The sequence below is a fragment of the Polypterus senegalus genome, chromosome 11, assembly GCF_016835505.1.
Source record: "Polypterus senegalus isolate Bchr_013 chromosome 11, ASM1683550v1, whole genome shotgun sequence".
NCBI lineage: Eukaryota > Metazoa > Chordata > Cladistia > Polypteriformes > Polypteridae > Polypterus > Polypterus senegalus.
Genome location: NC_053164.1, coordinates 70,293,017 through 70,320,750, shown reverse-complemented (window position 1 = coordinate 70,320,750; position 27,734 = coordinate 70,293,017). Strand labels below are relative to the sequence as shown.

The 27,734-nt window shown below is 38.5% G+C and overlaps 1 protein-coding gene across 3 annotated transcripts in view; it reads right to left on the bottom strand.

The window, feature by feature from the left end:
- The window catches only part of LOC120539167 (ras/Rap GTPase-activating protein SynGAP-like), a 181,772-nt gene extending 154,578 nt beyond the window's left edge, over positions 1–27,194 (bottom strand). For all 3 annotated transcript variants that reach the window (XM_039768988.1, XM_039768989.1, XM_039768984.1), the window contains exon 1: positions 26,739–27,194. Coding sequence is in view for 1 of the 3 variants with exons in the window: in XM_039768984.1 (XP_039624918.1) it covers positions 26,739–26,760 (22 nt within the window). In the remaining 2 variants the exon portion in view is untranslated. The remainder of the gene's footprint in view (positions 1–26,738) is intronic.
- Positions 27,195–27,734: the final 540 nt, after the last annotated feature.

Sequence of the window (27,734 nt, the reverse complement as noted above, 5' to 3'; positions counted from 1 at the left end):
TGGCTCATTTCTTGAAACCGAGATGACATTCTCAAAATAACATGGACAGATCTCCAAACCACCTTGCAAATGTTCACAACAGAATGGCATTTCTCATTGATTTCATCAAATTGCAAATGCCTTAGTACATGTCTCAAGTGTCTCAGTGCATCTTTGCAAATGGTTAAGTACAAGTAGCCTGCAGTTAGCACAATAAGCCCACATTTAGCACATTTTCCAAATAAATAGATCTTGCTGATCTAAACTGATTAGTTGATTCTCAGTCTAATGGTTGTTCTCTCCAAAACATGTCAGCATGATTTCATCGTGTAAGTCATCATATGCACAATAGTCTGTTCAATTGTCAAAATTAGTCAAGAACATAATACCATGAACACCATATATGAATTTCTTGGAACATTTGATAAATTCATGACAGTAATTGACAATCAGGTGAAATTAGAACTTGACCAACGAAGGAGGAGTTTCCCACATCTCAGATGACCAACCAAACAGTTTGTTTAGTTACCTGACAGGTGCTGTCTATTGTTGTGAATGCTGCCAAACGTGTATATATAGAGCTTGGCTAGGGCCAGTACCATTTGAACATGGAGGTACCTCACCAAGTAAATCAAGAAGGGCAACCTCCTGCTCGAGGAAGAAGAGGAGGAGGAGGAGGAGGAAGAGGAAGAAGAAGAAGAGGCGGAGGAGGAGGAGTGAGGATGCGTGGTGGTGGAATAGGGGGAAGAGGCCGAGGAGCACGAAGACACCATGCTGTCCCGGATGAGATTCGGGCCACAATTGTAGACCATGTGGTTAACCATCGCCTGACAATGGCAGAGGCTGGGCGCCGAGTGCAGCCTAATGTGCCTCGCTCTACTGTCTCCTCCATCATCCAAACCTTTCGCAGGGAAAACAGGTATGTACTCAGTCAATGATGGAGTCATTACAGTATACAGTACTGTGCATACTGTAAAGCAAGACATGTATAAACTCTTCATTCCGTGTGTGTGTGTGTAGGCCTACAGTACTGTAATATATTACCTCAATGTGATGTTGCAATATGATGTTACAGTACAGTAACTCATTCTGTAACAAATACGGCATACATTACGAATTGTCATACAGTGTTGTCCTTTGACTTCTACGTCTAGGATTGGACGACAACCTCACATGGGTGGCAGAAGAAAACTTCTCAATGAACAACAAGAACAAGAGATCTGTAACATGGTGATTGCAAATAATGCTCTCACTTTGAGACAGATCCGTGATGCAATCCTTCAAGACAATGCCATATTCCAAAATGTCAACTCTATCAGCATCTCCACAATAGACCGGGTATTGAAGAAGCATCAGATGACCATGAAGCAGATTTACAGGGTACCATTTGAGAGGAATTCTGACAGAGTGAAAGAGCTGCGGTACCAGTATGTGCATGTAAGTCAGTTATTGGTTGTCTATTATAGTAACATTACAGTAAGCAGTGGTTCCCAATTTGTTTGGTTTTCAGTATCCTCTTTACCTTTAGAATCCAGCTTTATCTGACTACAGCATTTTGCCTAAAACTGCAACAGTGTTTCTCCCTCTTTGTGTCAAATACTCCCTGCAGTGCCTCTGCATAGGCCTGTACCCCAGGTTTGGAACCACTGGAGTAGTGGCCAGTAGCAGGCTATATTGAACTTGTGGAGGAGAACATAGAACAATCCCATGTAATTTTCTATTTCTGTTGTGTATGACTCCTCTATATGACTGATTTGATTTTTTACTCTATTGTAGAGAATAATGGCATTGGAAGGGAATGAAACATCTCACATCCTTGTATTTGTCGATGAGGCTGGTTTCAACCTGGCCAAGGGCCGCAGCGTGGCGTAACATCATTGGTCAGCGGGCCACGGTGGATGTCCCAGGCCAGCGAGGGGGCAATTTAACAATGTGTGCTGCCATATCTGAGAATGGTGTGGCCACACACATCCCCAGTTTAGGCCCATATAACACTCAAAGCTCCTCATTTTCTTGGACCGTCTTTATACACATCTGGTCCCAGAAAATGAGAGAGGTCTCGAAGGGCCTCACCTACCACACTATGTGATCGTGTGGGACAATGTAAATTTCCACCGTGGGCGCTCATCAGGGCCTGGTTCACCACCCATCCAAGGATGCTCATGGAGCTACTACCACCATACTCTCCTTTCCTTAATCCCATTGAGGAATTTTTTCCGCTTGGAGGTGGAAAGTCTATGAACATCAGGCTCAAGACCAGAGATCCCTGCTCCATGCAATGGATGCTGCATGTGAGGACATTACAGGGGATCAGTGTAGGGGATGGTTGAGACATTCGCGCCGTTTCTTCCCTCGCTGCATCGCAAGGGAAAATATCCGCTGCGATGTGGATGAGAATCTATGGCCAAACAGAGAGCAGCGTGGATGGCCAGGAGGATGAGGATGGTGGCCAGGAGAGGGACGGTGGCGACAACAACCAGTGAAAGTTACCTTAGTTGTGAAACTTTATTTACTGTAAGCCCTACTGTAGGCTAGATATAATTTTTCTTGTTTTTTGTTTGTGTTTATATTTCGTACATGTACAGAATACTGTATACATTTTTATGTACTCTAATGTATTTAAGTTACTTTATGTGTGTCAATGAAAATGATTACAATTTCCTTGGAAGTAGGAGTGCAGTGTGTCTGATGTCAAACTTTGGAGGCTGCTCTTACTGTAAAATCCTTTTTTTTTCAGTTTTATACATAATTGTATTCTGTTGGCTAGACCTCTGCCATAGTGACAAAACATCTAGGCATTTTGACTTGCAGTGCTTACACGATGCCAAAGGGACGATGCATTTTGGGGGCACTAACTATTTAAATGGGAAAGGAATTTAGTTTTGACACATGGGTAAACTATTTTGGGAGAGATACAAGCTTTTGCAGGTGATCCATGGTGTTGTGCTAAACCATCCAGGTTATTTTGGAAAAACGCACTAAGTGAATGCAAATGAGCCAACGCAATTGAGAAAGATCTTTGACATTTTGATGGTACTGACTCTTTATATGGGAAAGGAATCTATTTTGAAGCATGTATGAACAGTTTTGGGAAAGATATGACCTTTTGCTAGTGAGCTGTAATGTTGCGCAGAACTGTAAGACTGTTTGGCCAAATGATCTTATAGTTTTAAGAATGTAATTTCTGTTTCAAGAAATGAGCCAAACCAATCGAGAAAAACTGTAATATACAGGGCAAATCCCCAAATCTTTGTTTTTGTTCAACTCCAATCCTTTCACAACTGGTGTAGTCATCAGGATCCAAGCTCGAGGAAGATGACTGAAGAGCAGGACCTGAGCAATGTACTCTCCAACATCATGGCCGAACTGGAATGGGTGAAAGTCCAGTTGGGGGAGACGAGAACACAGCTGGCCAAGTCCGAGGCCTGTGTGGTAGCCACAACCACAGTACATTCCAATTAAGCCTGAGCTCTGTCCCAGGTATTGGTGCAATTCACTGAGACGATATCAAATCAAATTTTTACATTTTTTAATGTACTGCCAAACATCATCACTAGAAGCGAGTGGAGTGGTTCAACATACTGGTGCCATACCTGAAAGGAGAACCACAGTGGGCTTATTATGACCTCCCCGAGGAGCAGGATGCTGATTATGACCTCCTCAAGGCTTTTGATTTTGAACGAATCTTTAATGCGACTCGGGAAGAACGAGTTGTCTCGTGGGAGTGATTCATTCAGTCGCGCATGTGCATTTGCGCAACTTCCTATAGTTTCTGTATTGGAATTGATTCACCTGTTTCGAGTCTTCAGGTTTTTCGAGTAGTTCATTCATCACATGACAGCCCCATAAGCTTAACCAACTCAGTCTGAGCCAGAAACAGAATTGATTAGTTCATCTCTCAAGTCTTCGGGTTTGAGTCGTTCGTTCATCACGTGACAGCCCCATAAGCTTAACCTAGTAAGCAGTCTGAGCCGGAAACAGAATTGATTAGTTCATCTCTCGAGTCTTCGGGTTTGAGTCGTTCATTCATCACGTGACAGCCCCATAAGCTTAACCTATGCAGTCTGAGCCGGAAAGAGAATTGAATGAAATGACTCGAAAAATGATTTGTTCATTTTGCTGAACGAGACTCAAAGGTCCGAGTCGGTAAAATGATCCGAATTTCCCATCACTACAAGGCAGAGGTACTAAAACACTATGGCATATCAGCGGACCAACAAGTGAGGGAATGGCACCTCTGGAAGTTCAACCCTGAGAGGCCGATCTGGGCTCAGACGTTCGAGATATGGGGGAAGACCAGGCGCTGGCTATGGCCAGACATAAATGACAGTCAGTAGATTGTAGAGCAACTGGCTTGTGAAACCTTAATTAATGCTTTCCCTGATTATCTCGTCCAGCAGGTCCGCAAACTTCCATACAAAAATATGGAAACCTTTTTGGATGTAATCGATCGTCAACGGGTGGCCTGTAAATCAGAGAGGGCAGAACAGGCTGCTCATCTATCCCAACAGAGAAGTGTACCATCCTCTGAGCCCACCCACCACCACATGGAGCTCAGCGCTGCCGCTAGGCCTCAGGAAAAGCAACCCAATCTTTCCCACTGTAAAAAAGTGTGTGGGGAGAATGGGCACATTGTGCCTGCCTGTCCCCAGCTGTGTGAACCCAAGAACTGCAACATCACCCAAGGAGAAAGGTATTGTGCCAACGCTTACCCTTTGTCATTTCCTTATACAGGAGTGATAGGTGACCAGCATGTTTGATTCCGGGAGTAACATTTACATTGCTGCTCGCTGATTTGTTCTATTATGACAATGCCTAAAAGGTATGGCCAATCTAACCTGTATTCATGGGGAAACTCGGTGGTATAGGTCTGCCTCCTGTGTGATAAGCTATGAGGGTGATTTAAGAGAGATTGCAATGGCCATGTTATCAAACCTTCCTTTTCCTGTCATTCTGGTATGGGACTGGTCTAATAGTAAAAGCAGTACAAATAAAACCACTCCTGTAACTACGTTAGGCCTCACCATGGAAGGGGATGACTCAAATTTAGCTGTCCCCATGCCGTGTACACAGACAGTGTACAGCGACACTCAATGTGATACAATAATGTAAAGTTCAAGTGCACACCCCAGAAATGATCCCCACCACCGTGGTTAGAGAAGACTCTGATAGTCCGCTAAGTCAGGTCAACAGAGATCCGTTGAGCTGTCTGCATTTTAAATTTTGAGCCACTCCGAACTCCTTTAAACAAGAGCAATGGAATGATGATTTCCTCAAGTTTGCAAGGAATGCAGTAATTTCAGTTAATGACCTGTGCACAAACCTTCCCATACCACAGGGACCCCACTTTGTACTTTAAAATGATTTTTTATATCAGGTAGCGGAACATGAGGGTGAGAGAAAATCACTGTTGCTTGTCTGACAAACCAGGTTTGTGAATTAACACACACTCATTTCCTGGGGTCCCACTTGGGCACCAAAAAAACATTAGAAGAAATTAAACTTCGATTTTATTGGCCTGGACTAAACAAGGAGGTCTGTCAGTTTTGCGCTTCCTGTCCATCATGTCAATTGTGACAGATTCCTAGGAAGGACTGTGCTCCTCTAGTTCCTTTCCCCCTCTTTGATATTCTCTTTGAACAAATCAGTATCGATCTCATGATCTATTGGAACCCTCGGCCCGAGGATACAAGTACATATTAGTCCATTCGGATTATGCTACTCAGTATCCTGAAGCTGTTCCCTTGCGCACGGCTACCTCCAAAAACATCGAACGGGAACTGGTAAGGTCTTTTCATGAGTCGGGATGCCCGAAGAAGTCTTAACAGACCAGGGGACACCCTTTACCTTGGAAAAATTCAGGGAGATTGCCAAGTTACTGCAGATAAAACATCTGAAGACATCAGTCAATCACCCTCAAATAGAAAGATTTAATCAGACCTTAAAACTGATGTTAGTTAAGGTGCTCAGTGAGGATGGAAGAAACTGGGATCAGCTACTTCCCCTTGTTCTATTTGCCTACTGGGAAGTCCCACAGGCCTTTAAATTATATAGACAAAGCACAGTTAATACAGGCCATCATTATAACTGGAACACCCTGTAGGAATTATTTCTGGGGAATCATGTAATGGTCCTAGTGCCTACCTCCCATTCTAAACTACTGGCACATTGGCAAGGCCCTTATGAGATTAAGGAAAGTAGATGACTCATTGATTAATTGGTCAAACATCCAAATCATCGGCCCAGTGAACATGTATATCATATAAACCTGCTGAAACCGTGGAAGGAAATGGAAGCTGATCCCTTCTCCGGACAGCCTTGTTCCCCTTTTCATTCAAAAGGATTCCCTTAATCTCAACCCTAATCTAACACTATAACAACAGTGGGAGCTGGAAACAGTAATCCTCTCCATAGTGAGCAAACCACTAGGGCGGACCTCTCAGATTGAGGATGACATTGTCACAGAATGAGGGGTGATCATCCAGGAGCATCCTTACCAACTTCCTGAGAGAAAAAGAATTGAAGTTGAACTGGAAATCAAACAGATCTTAAACATTAAAGTCATTGCCAGTGCAATCATATTGGTCTCCAAACCCAATGTTCTGTAATGACTTCTGATGCCTTAACCAGGTTTCTGAATTTGATGCATATCTGATACCCTGAGTTGATTAACTCCTCGAGTGGCTGGGCAATGCTCAATATTTGACCACCTTAGACATGATCAAAATCCCTTAATGAATTCCGCGAAGGAAAAGACTGTGTTCAGTATCCCTAGTGGACACTGGCAGTACAAAGTCCTCCCATATGGGCTGCATGGAGCACCAGCAACATTCCAGCGTCTGGTGGATAGATTGCTTCAATACCACAGTTCCTATAGTGCTGCCTACCCAGATGACATGGTTATCTACTCTGGCTCATGGGAGGATTATCTTGCCTAGGGCAACCAGAAACCCTCAGGCAGGCCCTGAGTACCTCTGTCCTCCCTCTGGAAAGGCAGAAATTAACTTTCAGAGCCAGCTGAACTAAACACAAATGTCCTCCTTGTGAGACACTGACTTGTATTTTTTGTAACACTTTTTATTTGAGCGATTGATGTTTTACACTGTATCCTCTGTGAATAGCTCACTTGTGATAGGTCAACAGGTCAGCTCTAATCTGTTGAATCCAGATCACGGCACCAGTGAGATGATTTCTTTTTGAAAGGACTGTGCAAAAACCTAGCCTTTATAGTAAACTTAACTAATCTGCATGACCACTAACAATGGTCTGCAAAAAAAAATATATATATATATTTTTGGTCCTGTCAAAGATTTCAGGTGTTCCTTATAGATTATGGGGTTGAATTGAACTCTAGGAACAGAATTAATCTATCATATACAGTGGTGTGAAAAACTATTTGCCCCCTTCCTGATTTCTTATTCTTTTGCATGTTTGTCACAAAAAATGTTTCTGATCATCAAACACATTTAACCATTAGTCAAATATAACACAAGTAAACACAAAATGCAGTTTTTAAATGATGGTTTTTATCATTTAGGGAGAAAAAAATCCAAACCTACATGGCCCTGTGTGAAAAAGTAATTGCCCCTAAACCTAATAACTGGTTGGGCCACCCTTAGCAGCAATAACTGCAATCAAGCGTTTGCGATAACTTGCAATGAGTCTTTTACAGTGCTCTGGAGGAATTTTGGCCCACTCAACTTTGCAGAATTGTTGTAATTCAGCTTTATTTGAGGGTTTTCTAGCATGAACCGCCTTTTTAAGGTCATGCCATAGCATCTCAATTGGATTCAGGTCAGGACTTTGACTAGGCCACTCCAAAGTCTTCATTTTGGTTTTCTTCAGCCATTCAGAGGTGGATTTGCTGGTGTGTTTTGGGTCATTGTCCTGTTGCAGCACCCAAGATCGCTTCAGCTTGAGTTGATGAACATATGGCTGGACATTCTCCTTCAGGATTTTTTGGTAGACAGTAGAATTCATGGTTCCATCTATCACAGCAAGCCTTCCAGGTCCTGAAGCAGCAAAACAACCCAGGACCATCACAGTACCACCATCATATTTTACTGTTGGTATGCTGTTCTTTTTCTGAAATGGTGTGTTCCTTTTACACCAGATGTAACGGGACATTTGCCTTCCAAAAAGTTCAACTTTTGTCTCATCAGTCCACAAGGTATTTTCCCAAATGTCTTGGCAATCATTGAGATGTTTCTTAGCAAAATTGAGACGAGCCCTAATGTTCTTTTTGCTTAACAGTGGTTTGCGTCTTGGAAATCTGCCATGCAGGCCGTTTTTGCAAAGTCTCTTTCTTATGATGGAGTCGTGAACACTGACCTTAATTGAGGAAAGTGAGGCCTGCAGTTCTTTAGACGTTGTCCTGGGGTCTTTTGTGACCTCTCGGATGAGTCGTCTGCGCTCTTGGGGTAATTTTGGTCGGCCGGCCACTCCTGGGAAGGTTCACCACTGTTCCATGTTTTTGCCATTTGTGGATAATGGCTCTCACTGTGGTTCGCTGGAGTCCCAAAGCTTTAGAAATGGCTTATAACCTTTACCAGACTGATAGATCTCAATTACTTCTGTTCTCATTTGTTCCTGAATTTCTTTGGCTCTTGGCATGATGTCTAGCTTTTGAGGTGCTTTTGGTCTACTTCTCTGTGTCAGGCAGCTCCTATTTAAGTGATTTCTTGATTGAAACAGGTGTGGCAGTAATCAGGCCTGGGGGTGGCTAGGGAAATTGAACTCAGGTGTGATACACCACAGTTAGGTTATTTTTTAACAAGGGGGCAATTACTTTTTCACACAGGGCCATGTAGGTTTGGATTTTGTTTCTCCCTAAATAATAAAAACCATCATTTAAAAACTGCATTTTGTGTTTACTTGTGTTATATTTGACTAATGGTTAAATGTGTTTGATGATCAGAAACATTTTGTGTGACAAACATGCAAAATAATAAGAAATCAGGAAGGGGGCAAATAGTTTTTCATACCACTGTATTTATCATCATGACTAACAGTTGTCTGCTAATATAAACTCACACCGTTTTCCACTATATCATCTTTCAGTTTGACCGATATCCTGGTGGAAACTCTCTACATGTTCATCAGAGACTGCTCCCATGTTCTCAGGGAAAACAAATTCAAATGAAAGTGTAGAAAGTGTAGAAAGATGGATTTTTTAAAACATGCTGCATCTGAGTGCTAGATAGGAAGAGAAAAGCTCTTCATCGAGTTCTTGATTGTTTTCAGCCTTTGTATTCTGAAGAAAATTGTGGGACATGCTTTATTTTTCAATAAAAGAAGGTTGTCTATTGTTTTATTGTTTACTTATCTGTTACTTGGCCAAGACAATGGATGAATCAACTCAATCTTACTGTACATATTTCTGTAAAAATCATTTAAATAACAACTTTCTCTCAGAAATAAAAATGGTATCTTTCTAACCATCTAAATATAAATTTCTGGTTATTTTGAAGAAACAAGAAGAGAGAAAAAAATGCTGATTGAGAGCAAAGAATGCATAGCAAATACTTGATATTGGGTCATTTCCACCTCAACTAATGATAAGAATGAACAAGAAAGACATTTTTCAGCACAAAATATACTTCAAATAATACTCTAATTATGATGAATACAGTACATGTGCCATAAGACAAACATAGGTTATTTTTTTAAAAATTAACACTTTTTTTAAAAAGTGTTTTTCACTGAATCCAAAATCGTGTGGAAACAGTTTGTAGTACAGAAACCCTAATTTCAAAAATGGATTCAGAACAACTAAATCTATTAAGTACACTGTTTTTGCATGAGATAAATTTGACGTTCAACAGTGCAATTAGGGTTTTTAATGTACAAGAAAGATGTCACTCACACATTCAGCCACTTTGGAAAGAACTCACTTAATATGTGAAAGAAGCTTTTAAGTAAGAGGTAATGTGCAAATGGCAAAAAAGGGTAAGCTCAGTTATAGGTGACACTCTAGACCCCCTGGAGATAGTGTGGAAGAATAATTTTAAGGTAACATAGCATTCATCTTAAGGAAATAGCATAAAGGGATAGTAAATGTCGGAAATCAGATAAAGTTCAAGTGAACAACAAAATGTACTGAAAGATGACTAAGAGATGACTAAGAAATCAGCAGATGTCCTGTAAAGAACCAGAATGGACAGTTGTTGTATGAACATAAAGGGTGGTAGCTCAACTCAAAGGTATAAGAAGAATATAATACAATAGACTTTTATTTAATATATGTCATTTAGATATAAACCAACGAACCAAACAGAGTAAATGTTTGCAATGATTGACACTGTACGTAAATTAAATTTATTTATCTATTTATTTATATACTTATTTATTTTGGACTTGATTGCTGTTCTGGAGTTACCCCACTTGATTGTACTGCAGATGAACTCCCCATAACTGATCACTTTCTTATTTCATTCAATGTTGAACTTGCACTTTCCAATACTAAGCTTTCCCCATCTCATGTCTTTCCGTAATATTAAGAATATTAACTTGGACTCTGTTTCCTCTAGTATTGATTTCCTTATGGATATTCATAATTTATCCAATCCTGAAGAACTGGTCTCACACTATAACACTGGGCTTGATGGTATTCTTAACACTCTCGCTCTGTTAAAAACTAGATCCTTTTTTTTTTCTGCTCTTTGGTTCACGCCTGAACTTTGGCTTTTGAAAGCCAAAGGCCGGCAACTTGAACGGTTGTATAAAAAAACTGCACTCTTTGTTCACAAAGAGATGTCAAAAAACATATACTGTACTTTATTACAAGGACTGTATTGCCCAAACTAAATGTAACTATTATGCTCACATTATTTCTTCCAATGAAGGCAACACCAAGTCATTGTTTTCACTGCTTAATAATATCACATAAGTCCTGGATTCTTTACCTTCTCACCTTTACTCAACTAATTTTTGCAATTCCCTTCTGTCCCTTTATAATGAAAAAATCCAGAAGATACACCAGTCTCTCAGTATGGATTCCTCCAGTACTTCATTTGAATTTCACCCACCAACTCACCCATTTTCCTCTTTTCAGCTTCCTATTTTCTCAGAAATCTCAGATCTTGTTTGTAAGTCTAAGCCATCCACCTATCAACTGGACCGTCTCCCTACAGTTCTAATCAAAGCCTGCCTCCCCTCTCTGGTCCCTCTTATCTCTGCTATAATCCACTCTTCTCCCACTACTGGTATTGTTCCTTCATTTTTTAAAACTGCTGCAATAACCCCGATACTGAAAAAACCTGGTGCTGCTCCTACTAACTTCAATAATTTTCATTCTATTTCTAATCTACCTTTTGTTTCCAAATTTCTTGAAAAAATAGTGGCTGTTCAACTTCATTCTCATTTATCTCAAAATAATCTGTATGAACAATTCCAGTCTGGTTTTCGCCCCCTCCATAGTACAGAAATGGCACTTATCAAAATTACTAACAATCTCATTATGGCAGCTGATTTAACCACTATTCTCATCATTCTTGATCTGAGTGAAACCTTTGACACTGTTTGTCACACTACCCCTTTTAATAGATTATCTTCGATTGGCATTACCCACACAACACTAGGTTGGTTCAGATCCTACTTCTCAGGCCGCACTCAGTTTGTTCAGCTTAAAACTTTCACATCCCAATCCATTGCTGTTACTTCAGGTGTGCCCCAGGGGTCTGTCCTGGGACACCTCCTTTTCATTATTTACCTCCTTCCCCTTGAAAATATCTTTCATAAATATAACATTAGTTTCCACTGTTATGCTGATGACACCCAGCTCTATCTCAAGAGCAAACCTACTTTTTCTTTTCCACCCTCCTCGCTTATTGATTGCATAGCAGAAATCAAATTGATGGACTGGCATCCAGTCTAAAAATGGGACTCTCTCCTGCATATATTGTTTCTGGCATAGTCTCTAGTGAAGAGACTGAATAAGATAGTTTCTTACCTCTTGTTCCTAAGATCAATATAACTAGACGAGAATCATTTATTTGCCATTTCACCTGGTTAAGAGGTGTTATATTATGAAAAAATCACAATAAAGATGTAACAAATCATTGTCCGGTTTTGAGCCACTACCTATTAAAAAGTTTGTGCACATCACCAATATTGTCAACTTCTTATTATAGGACAAGAATGTTACTTATGCATGCTAGTTAAACTGGAATATTTATCCATCCATCCATTTTCCATCCCGTTCAATCTGAACACACAGGTCACAGGGGTTTGCTGGAGCCAATCCCAGCCAACACAGGGTGCAAGGCAGGAACCAATCCCAGGCAGAACTGGAATATTTATGTGTAGATAATTTTTATGTTTACATACAGTATTAGATATTGACTTTATCCAAACTGGCTTAAAAGTTTGATGTGTGTACATGGACAAAAGAAGGAAACCATATATATAACCATATTATAATTGATAAATACCTGTGCGTTCATTGACAAGGTACATCACAATGTAAAAATACTGGTAAAACAATAAATGAAATTTGCAATTGCAACAGGCACACCTAAAGTCTTTAGAAAAATATACAAAGATTGCTCCACACCAAAACACATTTTCAAATTTGCATATACTCTGGCACATGAGATCATCCTAGTCTGGTATGATAATGACTGGATGTTCACTATACTAAAGACTGCGGGTAGAAACCCAAGCATTGGATTTCTCCTAAATAGCACATAACTAGATCAGGTCAGATCATGATGTTCTCTGTAATCTATTTTCTTTTCACAGAACTAAATCAATAGGTGCCACATGTTGGCTTATGGATTTTACAGTGGGACAATGTTGTCAATGAGGTCACAGCCTCATTGTCAGTCAGGATGGCCCCTGGAGTCAAAAAGTTACAAGTTAAAAGTTGGCTCACAATGGACTTTCACAGCTTCTAAGACAACATTGTCTACCACCTAAGTAGTAGCTAAGTAACATAATAGACCTTTGTTGGATGAGTCACAGAGATGGAATTTAATAAAAGTATTTGGACTGGTCTGGAACTCAAGCATTCAGAACTCTTCACACAAATATCAAGTAATTTTATTGATGAAATCCAGCTGTCCTAGGTTCTAATGAACAACAAATCTGTACAAGAAAATGACCTGACCCATGATGCCCTGCAGACTACACTCTCAAACAGGATGCAAACTGGATAGCTGGTGTCATTATATGGAGCACTATTACCAGTGATCACAGCTATTTATAAGAAGCAATTTGACAACAATCTGTAGGTGCAGCTGCCATGTGTTAGAGACTTAAACAAATAAATGCAAGAAATTACATCATAATTGTACTACAATACATTTGAATATACCAAGCATCCAAAGTTCAATGAAGTATGCATTTTTTCATTGAGTTTTTTGAAAACGTGCTGGAATCGGATTTGCTTAGGGATTGTTCCACTAGATCAGGACAGAGCTGCAATCTGGAGGGCCCAGAGCAGTGGAATTGCTCAAAAACCATCCCCAGACTGATCAGCATTTATACTGCTGGCACAAAGTGTAGAGTATTGTTAGATGATAGAAAGTAACAAACCAAGAAATTCAAAATTTACTGACAGGTTCCAGCTATATTCTTCAGCATTCAGATTAGGTGTGACTTATAATGTACCAAATTGTTACATTTATTCAACAAAAAAAAACTGGATAAAAAAGAAAAACAACTTGTCTTTGTATCCTCTATAATGCAAACGTGTATCATTTTGGCTCACTGCTTTGAAAGTTTAGCAAACAACTGGCTACTGATTTCTTCCAACATTTTAGCAGTTTGCATTTAACATCATGCACTAATTAAGCTTCAACTTGCCTGCAAATTAACCTTGACATTACCTGTTGTTTTGCGTTAATTGCAATTTTGTCCCTGATTATTTTAGTGTGTGGTGGGAAAACACCAAGAAAATCCAAAGGACCCTTACAATTAAGCCCTAACAAGGTACAGTCAGGGAATAATTAACTCCTGAAAAAGATCTAGGAAAAAGATAGAACAAGACCAATTTGTAGCATATGTGAAAAAGTTCATGTGTGTATTTGTATGCAGGACCCTAGCATAAGTAACAAAATGCCCATTTATTGATTTTTTTCCAAGTATGGTTCCTCTTATTCTAAAGATAACTGGTCTGCATGAGTTTAACACACTCTGATATAAAGCATTCGTTCAATATTTTACTCCCAGAAAATATTCCTTTGGAAGCAGGTGTACAATTTGTTACGTTTTGTCAGACTTAACATACATTTGTTTCTTATTCCAAAATTGCACCATTTTGGTTATGTCTAGTTGCTCACTCTTATTGTTATATAATAACTATATTTACACCAGATTATTTCTCTGTTGTAAGCAGATGTTTCTTAAATTTCATTACCAAGTATTTATTTAATTTTCTAACTACAACAATGTCCATTTCATTCCTTGATTCTTTCAGTCTATGTAATCAGCTTTATATAATCGCTATGGTTACCACTGCATATAGGACAGTTTCCTGGCATAAGTGAGCTAAATGACTGCATTGGTCCTCATGGAAAGCGGGGGTCCCTAACCCACACGCAGAACAAGAGGCACCTTTTTTCCTCTTCATTTAACATAATTTAATAATTTTACACATTTTATCAAAATTAAATAATTACCATTTTTTAATGACATTCACTCAAAACAAAGTATAATTCACTTAATATATAATAAACTCTTCTGAACTGCAGTGTCTCAAACTGACAGGAATATTTCTGCTCATCATACTACAGCACCTTCTAGTGTGGTAAAGGCCCAGGAGTAAGATAATGCACAGTAACTGAAAGATGTGAAAGAGTAGTAGAAGGTGAAAACTCCATATTGATAACAGTAATGGAGGCGTGTAACAGAACAGTCAACAGGGAATCTATACAACAGTGACATTGTGCTTTATATCACTAGAGTTTACTAAGGTGGGAGGTTCAGAAAGCCGAAAAATGATTGCACTGTCAAAAAAACAATTGACTTACAGATTTGAAAAGCCTCAAGTGGGTAGGAGTACAGCACAAGTGAAAATTCTAGAAGCTAAACCTCAAAAATATACAGTAAAAAGTGAAGCAGCATGAAATACCTTACCTTAAAATGAAACATCACAAAGGAGATTTGTGAAAAAAATTCATGATATATTTGGACTGAAACACCTATGTTCTTTTTATGCTAGTTGAAAATGCACTTGTATATTCTGTAAATTCAGCTTTTTCTTTAGAAAGTGACCTAAAGATGTCTGTATTCTCCTGCATACAGCAAGATATGCTGATTTTTTTTTCTTTATCACACAATAACTAGAAAAGTGATGAGTGAGCATTTATAAGGAAAATGAATGCCAGGAAGTCTGATTAAGAAGGAAGCTGTGAGACTGGGATGCTCATAGCTAACCAAGAGAAATGCCATTTCACAATGAATGGGAATAAGATTCAACTTTATGAGTAATTTACTGCCAAATGAAAAACAAAGCAAATTAGTAGTAGCTGGGTTTATAACTAAAAGACTGCATTATAATGATTGAGTCTATACAGTCTGGGACTTAAAAGAAAAAAAAAATCAAATTAGGAATTACAGTTGAAGTTAATATATAATCAAGGTTAGAAAACTGAGGATTGTTCTTTAGTAATATGCAAGTGTTTGAAAGGTTCTGTACCTACCACAGCTAAATGGCAAGATGACAGCTGAGTAAAGGCCACTGAATGAAAAGGAAGTTGTCTAAAACTATGTGCTATAAATGTCAAGGTAAAATATGCTTAATATCCAAAGATTTTTTTAACATATTAATGTCAAGATCTGTGGAAGGAGCATTGACAGACCTCATTGGGAGCATCACAGCTGAGTACCTCCACCGTCCACCAGGGGTCCCTGTCTTTTTAAGTTTTCAACAGGAAGATGAACTCAGTGCTGCATATCACTTCCTCACCCACCACATACTCGCTCACAAACACACTCACACGCCCACACACCTCGGTTCCATGGCAACGAGGCATCATTTCAATACAAAAAGGCCGACCGGAAGGAGAGGAAAGGAGTGCTGGGATTTATTTCGATTTCAATAAAACAGATTTGAGTGTACCCAGTCTGAGAGCTGATATGGGCTGGTGAATGAGCCAAGCTGAGCGTCTGCTGCTGACAAATTATATATTTCAGCCCACGTGGTTGCCATAGAAACCTGGTCACACGTGCAGAACTGCATAATACAAGCTGTTTCTCACAAACTACACTCCCCTCGTCTTTCTCTCTCTCTATAACTCTCGCTCTTTCTTGTAGCTTACACATTCAGCATTATCTTTCCTTTTCTCTAAAATATATTTGTTTCTATAAAATATATTTGTATCAGTTTCAGGCAGATGTACTTAACCAAACCATTTTCTAATCCTAGCAATTTTAAATGCCCACCAGCAAAGTGCCCCTCCTAAATAAACACATAGGCATACACTCTGCACCAGAAGAACGTCTACTGTTCCACCACAGCACATACTAATGCTTTATATTATTATTATTAGCTATAACCACAGTACTCTATAGTTAGCCCACACCATTATGGCTGCACTGTTCAGCTATGTCAGATGAATGTGATATCCTCTGTAGATCATTGACAAATTCTACTACATATGTCCTTATAATTCTAAATAGAATTCCATGTTGCTGTCAATAGGCTCCTAATATATTTTTTAATAATTAGACCATTTAGTAATACAAGTCCACCTATTTGAATGTCATTACACAGAAGAAACTTAACCAACAATTTCACTGACAAGATACATAGAACATTTTAATTAAGAAACACATCATTTATCATTTATTAAACTATAACAACATAGCGCAACACTACACAGCACTACATTTTGTTTTTTTAATATGGAATAACACAATTAGTTAACCAAAGATCTATCGTTTCTTAACTTATCATTATAAAGAATATTTTTTTATTATTTAACAAGACGGTGTGCTGCCCCTTTACTCAGGTTTCAGTGTATAGTGTCCCCAAGTTGAATACAATAATAATACATCCCAATTGACTTTCTGCTTGACTATCAGATCTATAGTTTTGAGTCCACATTAGTTTAATTTTATTTGGGTGTCTTTCAGAGTACATAGTTATTTTGATTGGACATCGCACTACTGTGAGTTTGTTGCAATACATATAGGTGCACAATCTCTTGGAATAACACACTGTAAACTAGTGCCGCCTGTATGGATCACTCCTAGGATAAATTCTATGCTCAGGGATTACAAGTAGGTAGCAAACATTGGCTCCATAGATATCCATTGAAGATTCCACGCCACAGGGAGTTACATGGAACATTCCAAAGGTGCACAAAGAAGGTTAGACAGTAATGAATAATCGAAATTCATTTACTAATACAACAACCATATTGCAGCATGATGCCTAATAGTGTACAATAATTCTGCATCTCTTTAGGGTGCATTGTAAGTAAAGTGAGCTCTATGGTACCTAAAGCATTTCAGACTGAACTTCTAACTTATTCATTTAAATGTCTTTAAAGAGAATAAACATTTTTTGGTAACTTCAGTCAATGGCTTGGAAAACTATTAAACAATGATGGATTGAATGTGAAAAGACTCCATTTGTTATAAGGCAACATTCTGTTAGGTTAGGAGTAGAGTCAGTAGAATTCTGTATTGTCTGATCAATCACTGATTCTGCACTGGCAGTTCCAGGTACAGACCTTGCACCAGGTCCACAGCTTCTTTAGAGAAAACCTAGCAATGTTAACCAGTTAGTGAGGAAGACAGACATTTTTAAAGGTTCAATTATTTGCATAAAGCTATAGTACTAGGGTGTTGTACCGTGTTAGCCATTATGAATGTAGTGAGAAGTCAAGCAAAATGGCACCTTTTATTGGATAACTAAAAAGATTACAATTTGCAAGCTTTCGAGGTAAAATTATTACATTTTGCCTGAAGAAAAGGCCTGAGTTGCCTCGAAAGCTCACATATTGTAATCTTTTTAGTTAGCCAATAAAAGGTGTCATTTTGCTTGACTTCTCACTACATTGCATAAAGCTAGAAAGTCGGTCATCAGTCAGTCAGTCATTCTCCAACCCGATCTATCCTAACACAGGGTCATGGGGGTCTGCTGGAGCCAATCCCAGCCAGCACAGGGCGCAAGGCAGGAACAAACCCTGGGAAGGGCACCCGCCCACCGCAGGGCACACAAACACACAAAGCACAATTTAGGATTGCCAATGCCATGTCATTGGACTGTGGGAGGAAACCCACACAGACATGGGGAGAACATGCAAACTCCATGCAGGGAGGACCTGGGAAGTGAACCCAGGTCTCCTTAATGCAAGGCAGCAGTGCTACCACTGCACCACTGTGATGCCCGCTAGAAAGTTCGATACTGAAGATATTTGCTTTCTCTGGTCACTTTGTTCCATACAATTTACAGCAATTTCTGGCTCACATGAAATATGACAAGGCTACATTATCTGGGCCCACATGAGCTGAATCAGTATGTCTGGCAGAGGAATATGTACTACACTTTTTAGAATCTACAGGAAAAATAATTGGTAAATGGTAAATGTATGATAAATGTGATTATGGTTTTCTTTTCATTGTTTATAACAATAACTGCATCAATACAAATACCAATAGAGGAAATCATATTAAAGCTCTCGTCTCTAAAATATAACCACACATACCACAGTGTTGCCTGTGTGTTAAAATTAACTTGGTTTCAGAACTCCCCATACTTGTCAACAGTAACACCACCCTGCAGACAGTACCTCCCACTTGTTAACAGTAACATCTTATTCCAGCACGGCACTTGTCTTTTTGACAGTAATGTAAGTTTTCTTTGAAGCAGGGTGCCTCTGCTTGCTAAAAATTACACTGTTACAACATAGCTCTTTCTATTTGCTATCTAACAGCACTGCCATGAGATCATAGAGTGCCTACTGTTGTAATACTCTCAATTTACTTTGCAGTAACACCATCCTACAACATAGCTTCACAATTTGCTTAGATTTTCGAGGACTAAAATGGCATCTGATTGTACTATACATACATATGCAAAAGTGAAAAGTTTCATTCCCCCAGGAGCCGTACTGAGAAAAGAAACTTCTAAAGGCCCTTAGCAAGGTAATGGGAATGGAGTTTCTCATATGATGACATGAGTGGACTTTTCAACTATGGCAAGGAATATGGTTAGCTATACAGTGGGCCATACTTTTTAAAGTGAAAGTTTGATATTTTTCAGGTCTGTTATTTTTTCACAATCATAGAATGTATCAATTTACCACAAAAAAGTGTGAAACATTTTCTATTAATGTGAAAACAAAAGCCTTAAAACAGGTCAAATATGTTTACTTTGAAGCAGCAAACGCTTCACTTTAAGAAAATGTGGTTTTTGAGGCCTACTTGTGACAACAAAAGTAAACTTGAAATAATACATTTTAACACTAATTGTTGGTGGGTTCTTGAAGTTAAGATACATTCCCTGGTCTCTTGTCTGCTCTCAGCAGACATTGTGAGTGGTTTTGACATGTTCCAGAGGTGCGTCCCAATTCATCAAATTTCTGTAACTTCAGACTGCATAACATTCTATTTTTGTCACTGTAGTTCTGTTTTAGTGTCAGATATAGCAGCAAAGCTGTCAATAGGACTAAAATCATGTGAGTACACATCTGCCAAGATTCAAAATGTGCACTGGTGGGCGTTGGCACATGTGTGCTCAAATCATATTATTGTATGCTGGGGCATGTTCTGATTCTCACACAAATGCAGCAATTTAATAAAAAATGCAAACTCAAATCACATGATTATGTTTTCCTAAATGGCATTTACTTTTCACCTATTGCATTCTGTGTTGTTATTTTACATAGCCTATGGATTGAGATTTTCTCCATGTGGCAGCATGGTATGCTGGAGAAATGTGTGCAAAAGAGTTTCATTTTACTTTGTACACATAACAATAAATCTGAATTGAACTTACACGGCATAGCATTTTTAACAAAAGCTTTAGAGTTTTGAATAACTCAATGCCAACTGCATGTCCATACTAAGTTCACAACGACTCAGCATTACACACTTTTTATGGTGTATCTTGTGCATGCACAATCAAAAAATGAAAAAGGCAGATTATGCAATAGAGCCAAACCACTATGAAACACAATGAAGCAACATAAACCAATTATTAAATTTTATAGCACATGCTAAAGATAAGGTAATAAAAGAACCAAGAACAACATTCATTTTGAACATGTAAACGTAATTAGTAAGTTTCACTGTTTCTTCCTAACAGACATAGTAGTTCTGAGTGCATAGCAATTTTAAATCAACGTTTAATTATCTTTATCAAAGAAAGTGCATGAGTTATTGTGTGGCATTTACTGTATATTTTTGATCATTATCAGTTGTCTACATTACAGAGAAATCATTTCACTCTGGGCATCAACATTCAATAATGTCAATAGTAGCACTTGGAGACGACTTTCCATAGTGAAAGTGCACCCCTTTGGCTTATTGGTTGATGATCAGCGAGGTGAAGCACACTGCCAGTCTTCTTTTAAAATTGCTGAAATTAACCAAAATGTTTTGTTTTTTTCCTTCTTAAAACATTATAGATGCTGCTGTTTTGCAATACATATGTAATCTCAAGATGTGGATGAATACTTAATACATTCTTGGCTTGAAAAATAGACATATTTGGTAAGTCTAAGGCTATTTTTTCATGTTTGGACCCTAGCCCCTTCACCTTCATTTTAAAATGTAAAAAAAAAATAAAATTCTATTTTAAAATTTATAAATCATATGGCAAATTAATACTTTTGAAGAAATAATTTCAACTTGAAAAATACCAAACTTATCCTTTAAGTGACCAATGTAAGGTCCCCAGGGCTCATTAAAAGGCGTTATTGCTTGTGTTTGTTGAGTTTATCAGGAACTCAAAATTGACAGTAGAATGGTGGTGTAAATGACTACTTCCTTGAAGGCATATTTAAGGCTGGAGTTGGTAGATCAAGTGTTCCCTGTGTGTTTGTGTGTGTGTGTGTGTATAAGAGAAAGAGACAGAGAGAGAGAGAGAAAGAGAAAGAAGAAAAGAAAAAGAGAACTAACATTAATGGGTGGAGACTAAAAAGCAACAGAAGGGAAAGTAAGTAGGCATCTACTCATTGCCAGGCTGAGTTTCTACAGTCTTGAATGGATTCTGTGGTCATAGTCTTTCTCTTGAGGTTAAAGTGAAAGCCTTTATTTTTGCATACCTGTGGCATTGCAGCATCTACTCTTGTGTGTTACTGTATTTACGAAATTTTAACAAATGGTTGAAATCCTCACTAGTACAGTCCCTACATTTGTAGTAAAGTACCAGATACTAGCACCAATATGAGCAAAATCTTATGAGAAGGTGCCTCCTACTTCAGCTCCTCTTGAAAGATTTTTAAAAGAAACACTTTTTGTAGCCCTGTAATATAAAATCTCTTAACACGTAGCTACAACATTAACAAATTTGACTTGTTGACTGAAGCACAGTTGTGCAGCATAATTTTTTTCTAATTGCTTAATTGAACAGTACATTCCAGCAAAGTACATTCTACTTATTTACAGTGACAATGAAACATGGTACAGAACACATTATCTGTTAAAAGTATTATCACATTAGAATGCAGTCATCCATAATTGCTACTATTGAACAATTCTATAGTCCAGAACTGCCATCTTACTTACAGAACACTATATTGCAGCACAGTGTCTGATGATTGTTTACAATAACACTGCATTGCAACACTCAGTATTTACAATAGTACTGCACTGCAGCACACAGAATGCTGCACCAACCCTGCTTTGAGAAACACTTCTTCCTTCTGGATTACTATTACACATATGACAGAATGATGGTGTAAATCATCAATTCCTTGAAGTGGTATTTAAGTGCCTCCTGCTTGTTAGTTGTGATACTGCAGTTCAGCATAATGCTTTCTGTATCAGTGCTGATACACTCTCCATCCCATTTTACTGTACCAAAGAATCCACTAATTAGTGTCAGTAAAATGGTACTGTGGAAAAATGATGTCCTATAGCACATCACCCTACACATGTTCACAGTAACACCACATTATGGTACACCTTACACACTAAATGATTGCTATACTACATTTTTCCTATCCATTGAAAACTGACGTGTAGCCTTTTTGACTGCATAAGATCTTCATTTTAATATTGCTTATTCTATGTTAAAATTAATATTTTTATATTAATTATTGTGAAGTTTAGTATTTTCTAATCTCTGTAATGTTCTGAGGCAACCATTTGTAAAAAGCATCCCCAAGCAAATGTCCATGCATCTCATCCATTATCAACCCACTTGAATCAAATAGAATCAAATCTATAGAATCAAAAAAGCCATTATCTATGTGGAATGTACGCATTCTACCTACAACAAAACTAAAACAATAAAATAATCATACACCCGATATCCATCAAACTGAAAACATAATTCCCTTCCTCTACACAATATAAGTATGTGCTTTCCTGCAATGAAGCTTCTCAAAATGTTACTACATATAAAATTCTGGAGATATGTCTGCCTCCAAGAAAATAAAAATTTTTGTGGAAATTATTTTTTTTAAATCCTCATCCGATAGGATTAAGGAATTAAATTGCCTGTTGGAGAATGGTCAGAAAAAAAAATATTATCATATTTGCAATATTAAAGGAGGGATAGTATACTATTATCAATAAAATAGTAGTCAATTCAAGAGTAGCTAAAATGTACTGGCGAGAAGAAAGAATGTTGTATTGAATATGGGTATAAAGTGCTCCATGGGTCAGACAGGCTATTATCTTTCATAATATGTAAGATTAGCACTGTAGTTTTAGATTCTGTTGTTGTGGTGGGTGAAGACCTGTCAAGATTTAATACATAGTTAAACTCCAAAGCCATTATGAGCTCATGAGAGCTCATATTGGAAATTAAGAGCCTTTACCATGAACTCTTATATATTATGCATACAGATGACCAAATTCCCACCCCCATAATGTACTCTCCTTGAGGTTTAAATACAATGCTTGCAAATGTGCTTTACTGATCAGTTTGGAATTCCAGTCCTCTTATATTTCTATAATTGAAGCAAAAAAACTTGATCAACTCAGTTTCTTTTCAGCAAAGACTGGTACTTACTTTTTAAATGTGTTTCACACTATCTTTGCCCTTTGGGAGGACAGATTTGCAGTGGTCTTCCTTCTTCAGATTCTAATTTAGACTTGATATCCACAGTATGCTCTCTTTGTATTTTAGAGTCATTTTTCAGAATAAATATTCAATACTGCAGAAAAACAATATCCTTTATTCTTTATAACTAATAATACATTTGTCCTTGCCAGAATTTGTTACCAGTTGTAAAAACAGTGAAATATGAGAAAAAACAGAACTGACATAAAGTAAAAAGAAAAGAATGATTTATTCTGTCTCCCCTTCCCTCCCTGTCCCAATCAGCTCTCCCATACTGTGTGGATTCTCTCTGTGTCCTTAGATTTCCTCCTACATCCCCAAAATATGCAGGTTGGCATCATTAAAGTGGCCCAGTGAGAATAAGTTTGTGTGCAATTGTGAGTGTGGCTTGTGATGCACTGTTGTCCTGTTTCTTATATTAGCTCAAAATTGCTGGAAAGATAGATCCTGACTCCACAAAACAATGTATTGGACTATGCAGGTTAAGAAAACAGATGGAAAGATGAAAGGCCTGAAAAACTACATCCTTATATATTAATCAGTGACTCTTATTGGCCTAACCTGTAGTACATTCTTGTGAAAGAAAATACAAGCTTGTAGCACTAAAACTTTTTACTGTTTATTGTAATAACAGATTACGATAATGGACACTACATTGCAACCTACATGCTTAAAATAGCTCCACACAACTATGTTTACTAGCTGTCGATGAAAATGCTTCTTAGGAGCACTCAGCTTTCTATTCACAGAAATAAAGAACTGCAGCAGAGTGCCCCCTACCTGTTGAAAGTAACTCAACTTCACATTACTTTGGTTACTACCTTTTAATGGAAATAACTTCCTTTTAGCACAGCCACAGCTTATTTAAAAAATTGCATTGCAGCAAACTCTCCAGTAACACTTACCCTAAAGGAAAATCAATTTCTATTTGTTAGTGGAAATATGCCCCTATGCATAATGGCCTACCACTTTTGTTATATGTAACACCTCAGTTTTACACAATGACTTGTTATCAGTAAAGGCAGCTCTGCAGAAAATCACCTCCTACATGCTAACAATAACATCACATTCAGTGACCACACACTCCTGGACCAGTTACAAGATCACATATTGGTGTGAGCTGGCCTAACTCTTTTATAATAATATGAGGCTGCTCTGTGTTCCCTGTTTATCAACAATGCAAGTCGTTCTGCTTCTCAACATTCTCTCTTAACAAACATCAATACAACAAAACACACTGCACAACATGCTCATTTTCAATTACAAAAACATGCCTGATAATGAAACTCAAAGATGAAAGTTAAAATGAAGTGCATTGTTATGGGTGTATTTAATGTCTGAGCAAATTGCAGTAGGATGATAGTAGATTTAGGAACAACCTACCTATTACATTAGAAAATATAACAAAAGGGTGCTGACCTTGCTCTGTGTATTCTGGCCTAATCATACATTATACATGGTATAAGTATACAGACTTATACCATTGACAACAACTTTCACCTTTGCTTGCCCTAATTTAAAATTACTTGTGAAGGAAAACAATTTAGTTGCCCTTATTGGGTCTTTGTCTACAGAGTATGAATATCATTCCAGGTATTAGAATATTGAGAACTTTAGAACAAAAAATCCAAGCTACCAAGCTTTCCAGGCTACCCCAGTTTTCTATAACTTTTGATATTCTAAAAAGTCTATGTTCTAAGTTCTACTGTTTATTATTTACAAAAGTGGTAGTATGTAACCTGTGTTTGGCAATCAGATATTAGATCAGCAAGACCAGATCTTGCCACATGTGCTGTAACAATTCTTATTTAAGTAACAGTAAAGCCTAATATGGCTGTTTGCATACCTATTTCTGAATTGTGACATTTTACCATAATAAACTTTTTTTACAGTTGAGAAACCTAATTACAAACAATAGTAAGATCAAACGCAGTTGAGTTCTGATCTGTAATTACTTCATATATCTCAATATGCCTTAATTAGATTACTTACTTCAATTTGAAATCAATATAGTTCTAAGCTGTTGGTCAATGGGCCAAAGACCAATTCACCCTATTTCAGATTTTTTAAATTCAGTTAATATATCGTGTTTTTAAAAGATGTGCATCCCCAAATCTAGATTGTGTTCTACTAGGCCTTGCTCATTTGGATGCAAAGCTGAAGCAGACCTTTAAGTTGAGTTCTGAGACACTTTCCTTAGATTGCATAAATACAGTCTCACCCCTTAAAAGGTTTGCTTGCTCTCACAAACATGAGCAGAAAGCAGTTCACAGAAGCCTGTTGCCGAGTTGCCATTGTCACTTTGTTCACTTGAAACCCATAAAGACTGGGCCTGACCAATTTTAAAATAACTTATATAAAACATCCTGGACTTCTTCAAACAAGGACTCTCCATCCTAAACTAGAGCTGGATGGCATGACACACCTTAATAGTACAAAACAGCCTATATATTCAGCCCACAAGGGACATTATAATTAGAGAGATTTGTCCTGAATAAAACTAATAATGACTTCAAAGTATGTCATTCCCCAGCTGATTCTATAAGATGGGGCTGAGTCAAGAGAGACAAGAGATCCGGGGCAAACTCTTGGAAGAAGGTTCTGCACTTCCCAAGTTTTAACTAATGAGGCCTAACAACAGGTGAACATAAAAAACAAATAAACCAGTTCTTTAATTTAAACTACAGACTGATTAAAGCATTTGTGCTTGATATCAATGACAGCTACTGAATTCCAAATTAGACACAATCATTTAGTTTGAGCATTTTTGGAGCATTTTGTATTTTACTCAGGAAATAAATCTCAACATAGAATCTTATTAAGTTAAACATTCTTGTCTATTTGAATCCCAGTAAAGACTCAGATTACCCCAGTACAATCACGAGTATCTTTGTGCTTCCTTACAGATAGCAGAACACCTGACTAACCGTAAAAAAGTGGTCCAGCCGATATTGCCTGGCTTTTATCACCTGGTGTCCACTAGTCCACAATCCCACAATACACTGCACATCAGGTCAGATGGATTGACATCAGCAGGGTAGACTCCCAGAATGCACTGCAGACCAGGGCTCAAATACCCCATCAGTGTATAAGCACTTAAATAGAAGCACACACTATTTTGTCAGTAAATGCCGATGACAGGTGCTATAGTCATGGCCATAATATTAGTACAACACAGCACTCACACGATGCACCCACACTCAGATACACTGCTGCTCACATGCTCCTTCTTCCTCTTAAGTGCTCAGCAATACAGTTTTTCTACACATGCATAAGCATGCTGGGTCTACACATTCATTGGAGGTGACAGTAAGAGACCTTGCAGGGACAGCACAGCACTGCTGAAGTAAGCTGTCTTTCTGTCTGTTTATCTACATATTTAACTGCATCCACATTAAGACAGAGAGAGAGGAGAGAGAGAGGGAGAGAGAGAGAGAGAGATAGATAGTGAGAGAGAGGGAGAGAGAGAGAGAAAGAGAGAGAGAGAGAAACAGAGAGAAAGTGGGGGGGTGGAGAGCAAGATACAGAAAGGTTAAACATATATCAGATTAATATAATACATTGTCCTTACCTCGGAAGGAAACATAGGACATGATCCTAACACATTGAGTGAGAAATCCAGTTTAGAGTTTCCGCCAGAATGAAACACCACAGAAATGAAAGACTGAGCAAATTCTGCAAGAAAGAGCCAGACCTTGTAGAGCTCAAGGGGGATGTGGGGACCGAGGGATGGAAGGATGCTGGAAGTGAACAGACATCCAGGGAAGTGGGCAGGTGCAGCTGGGCTGCGGCTGAGCAGCTCAACTCTGGATAGGGAGGCAATACTGGAGCCTCCACAGCAGGATCGATGAAGACCCCCAGCCAGCCTCTCAGCAAGAGGCCCTCCAAACGCCAGGATGAAGAGAGAGAAGGTAAACAGTAAGCTCAAAGGAGGAGTGTAGAAGAAGAGAAACAGCAAGAAGGAGGGATGAGTGTCAGGCTGGAGATTGCAGAGAAGGAGAGAAATGGGGGGGCAGAGAGAGAGAGAGAGAGAGGTGGAGAGCAAGAGAGTGAAAGGGAGAGCAAGAGATGGAGAGAGAGAGAGAAAATGAGTGAGTGAGAGAGAGAGAGAGAACACACTCCCACAGCCATTCAGCCAATAAGGAAACTCGTTATATATCTCAGCCCCCTCAATCTGCTCAGAGGGAAGCAGTCTGTGTGCTTCTCACTCTCCCTCTCTCTCTCTCTCTCTCTCTCTCTCTCTCTCTCCCTCTCTCTCTCTCTTTCTCATCATAATGTACTCTCAGCCCCCTCTTAAAGCAACAGAGCTGTTTTACAAGCAGGGGTTAATGTTAGCACAGTGACTTATAACCCCATCAAAGCTGAATCAGCGGACAAAGCCACACAGCAGCTATATTTAAACCATAAAGGTCCTCTGCTTTAGACTTAAGTAACTAGTTATAGGTGAAAGAACTCATGATGACCAATAAAATGACAATATGACCATTGACCCTACACCTCTGTGGGCCAGGATTTAACAACAATGAAGTTTGAATCATCCAGTGATGCAATTCCACTGTAACATTCC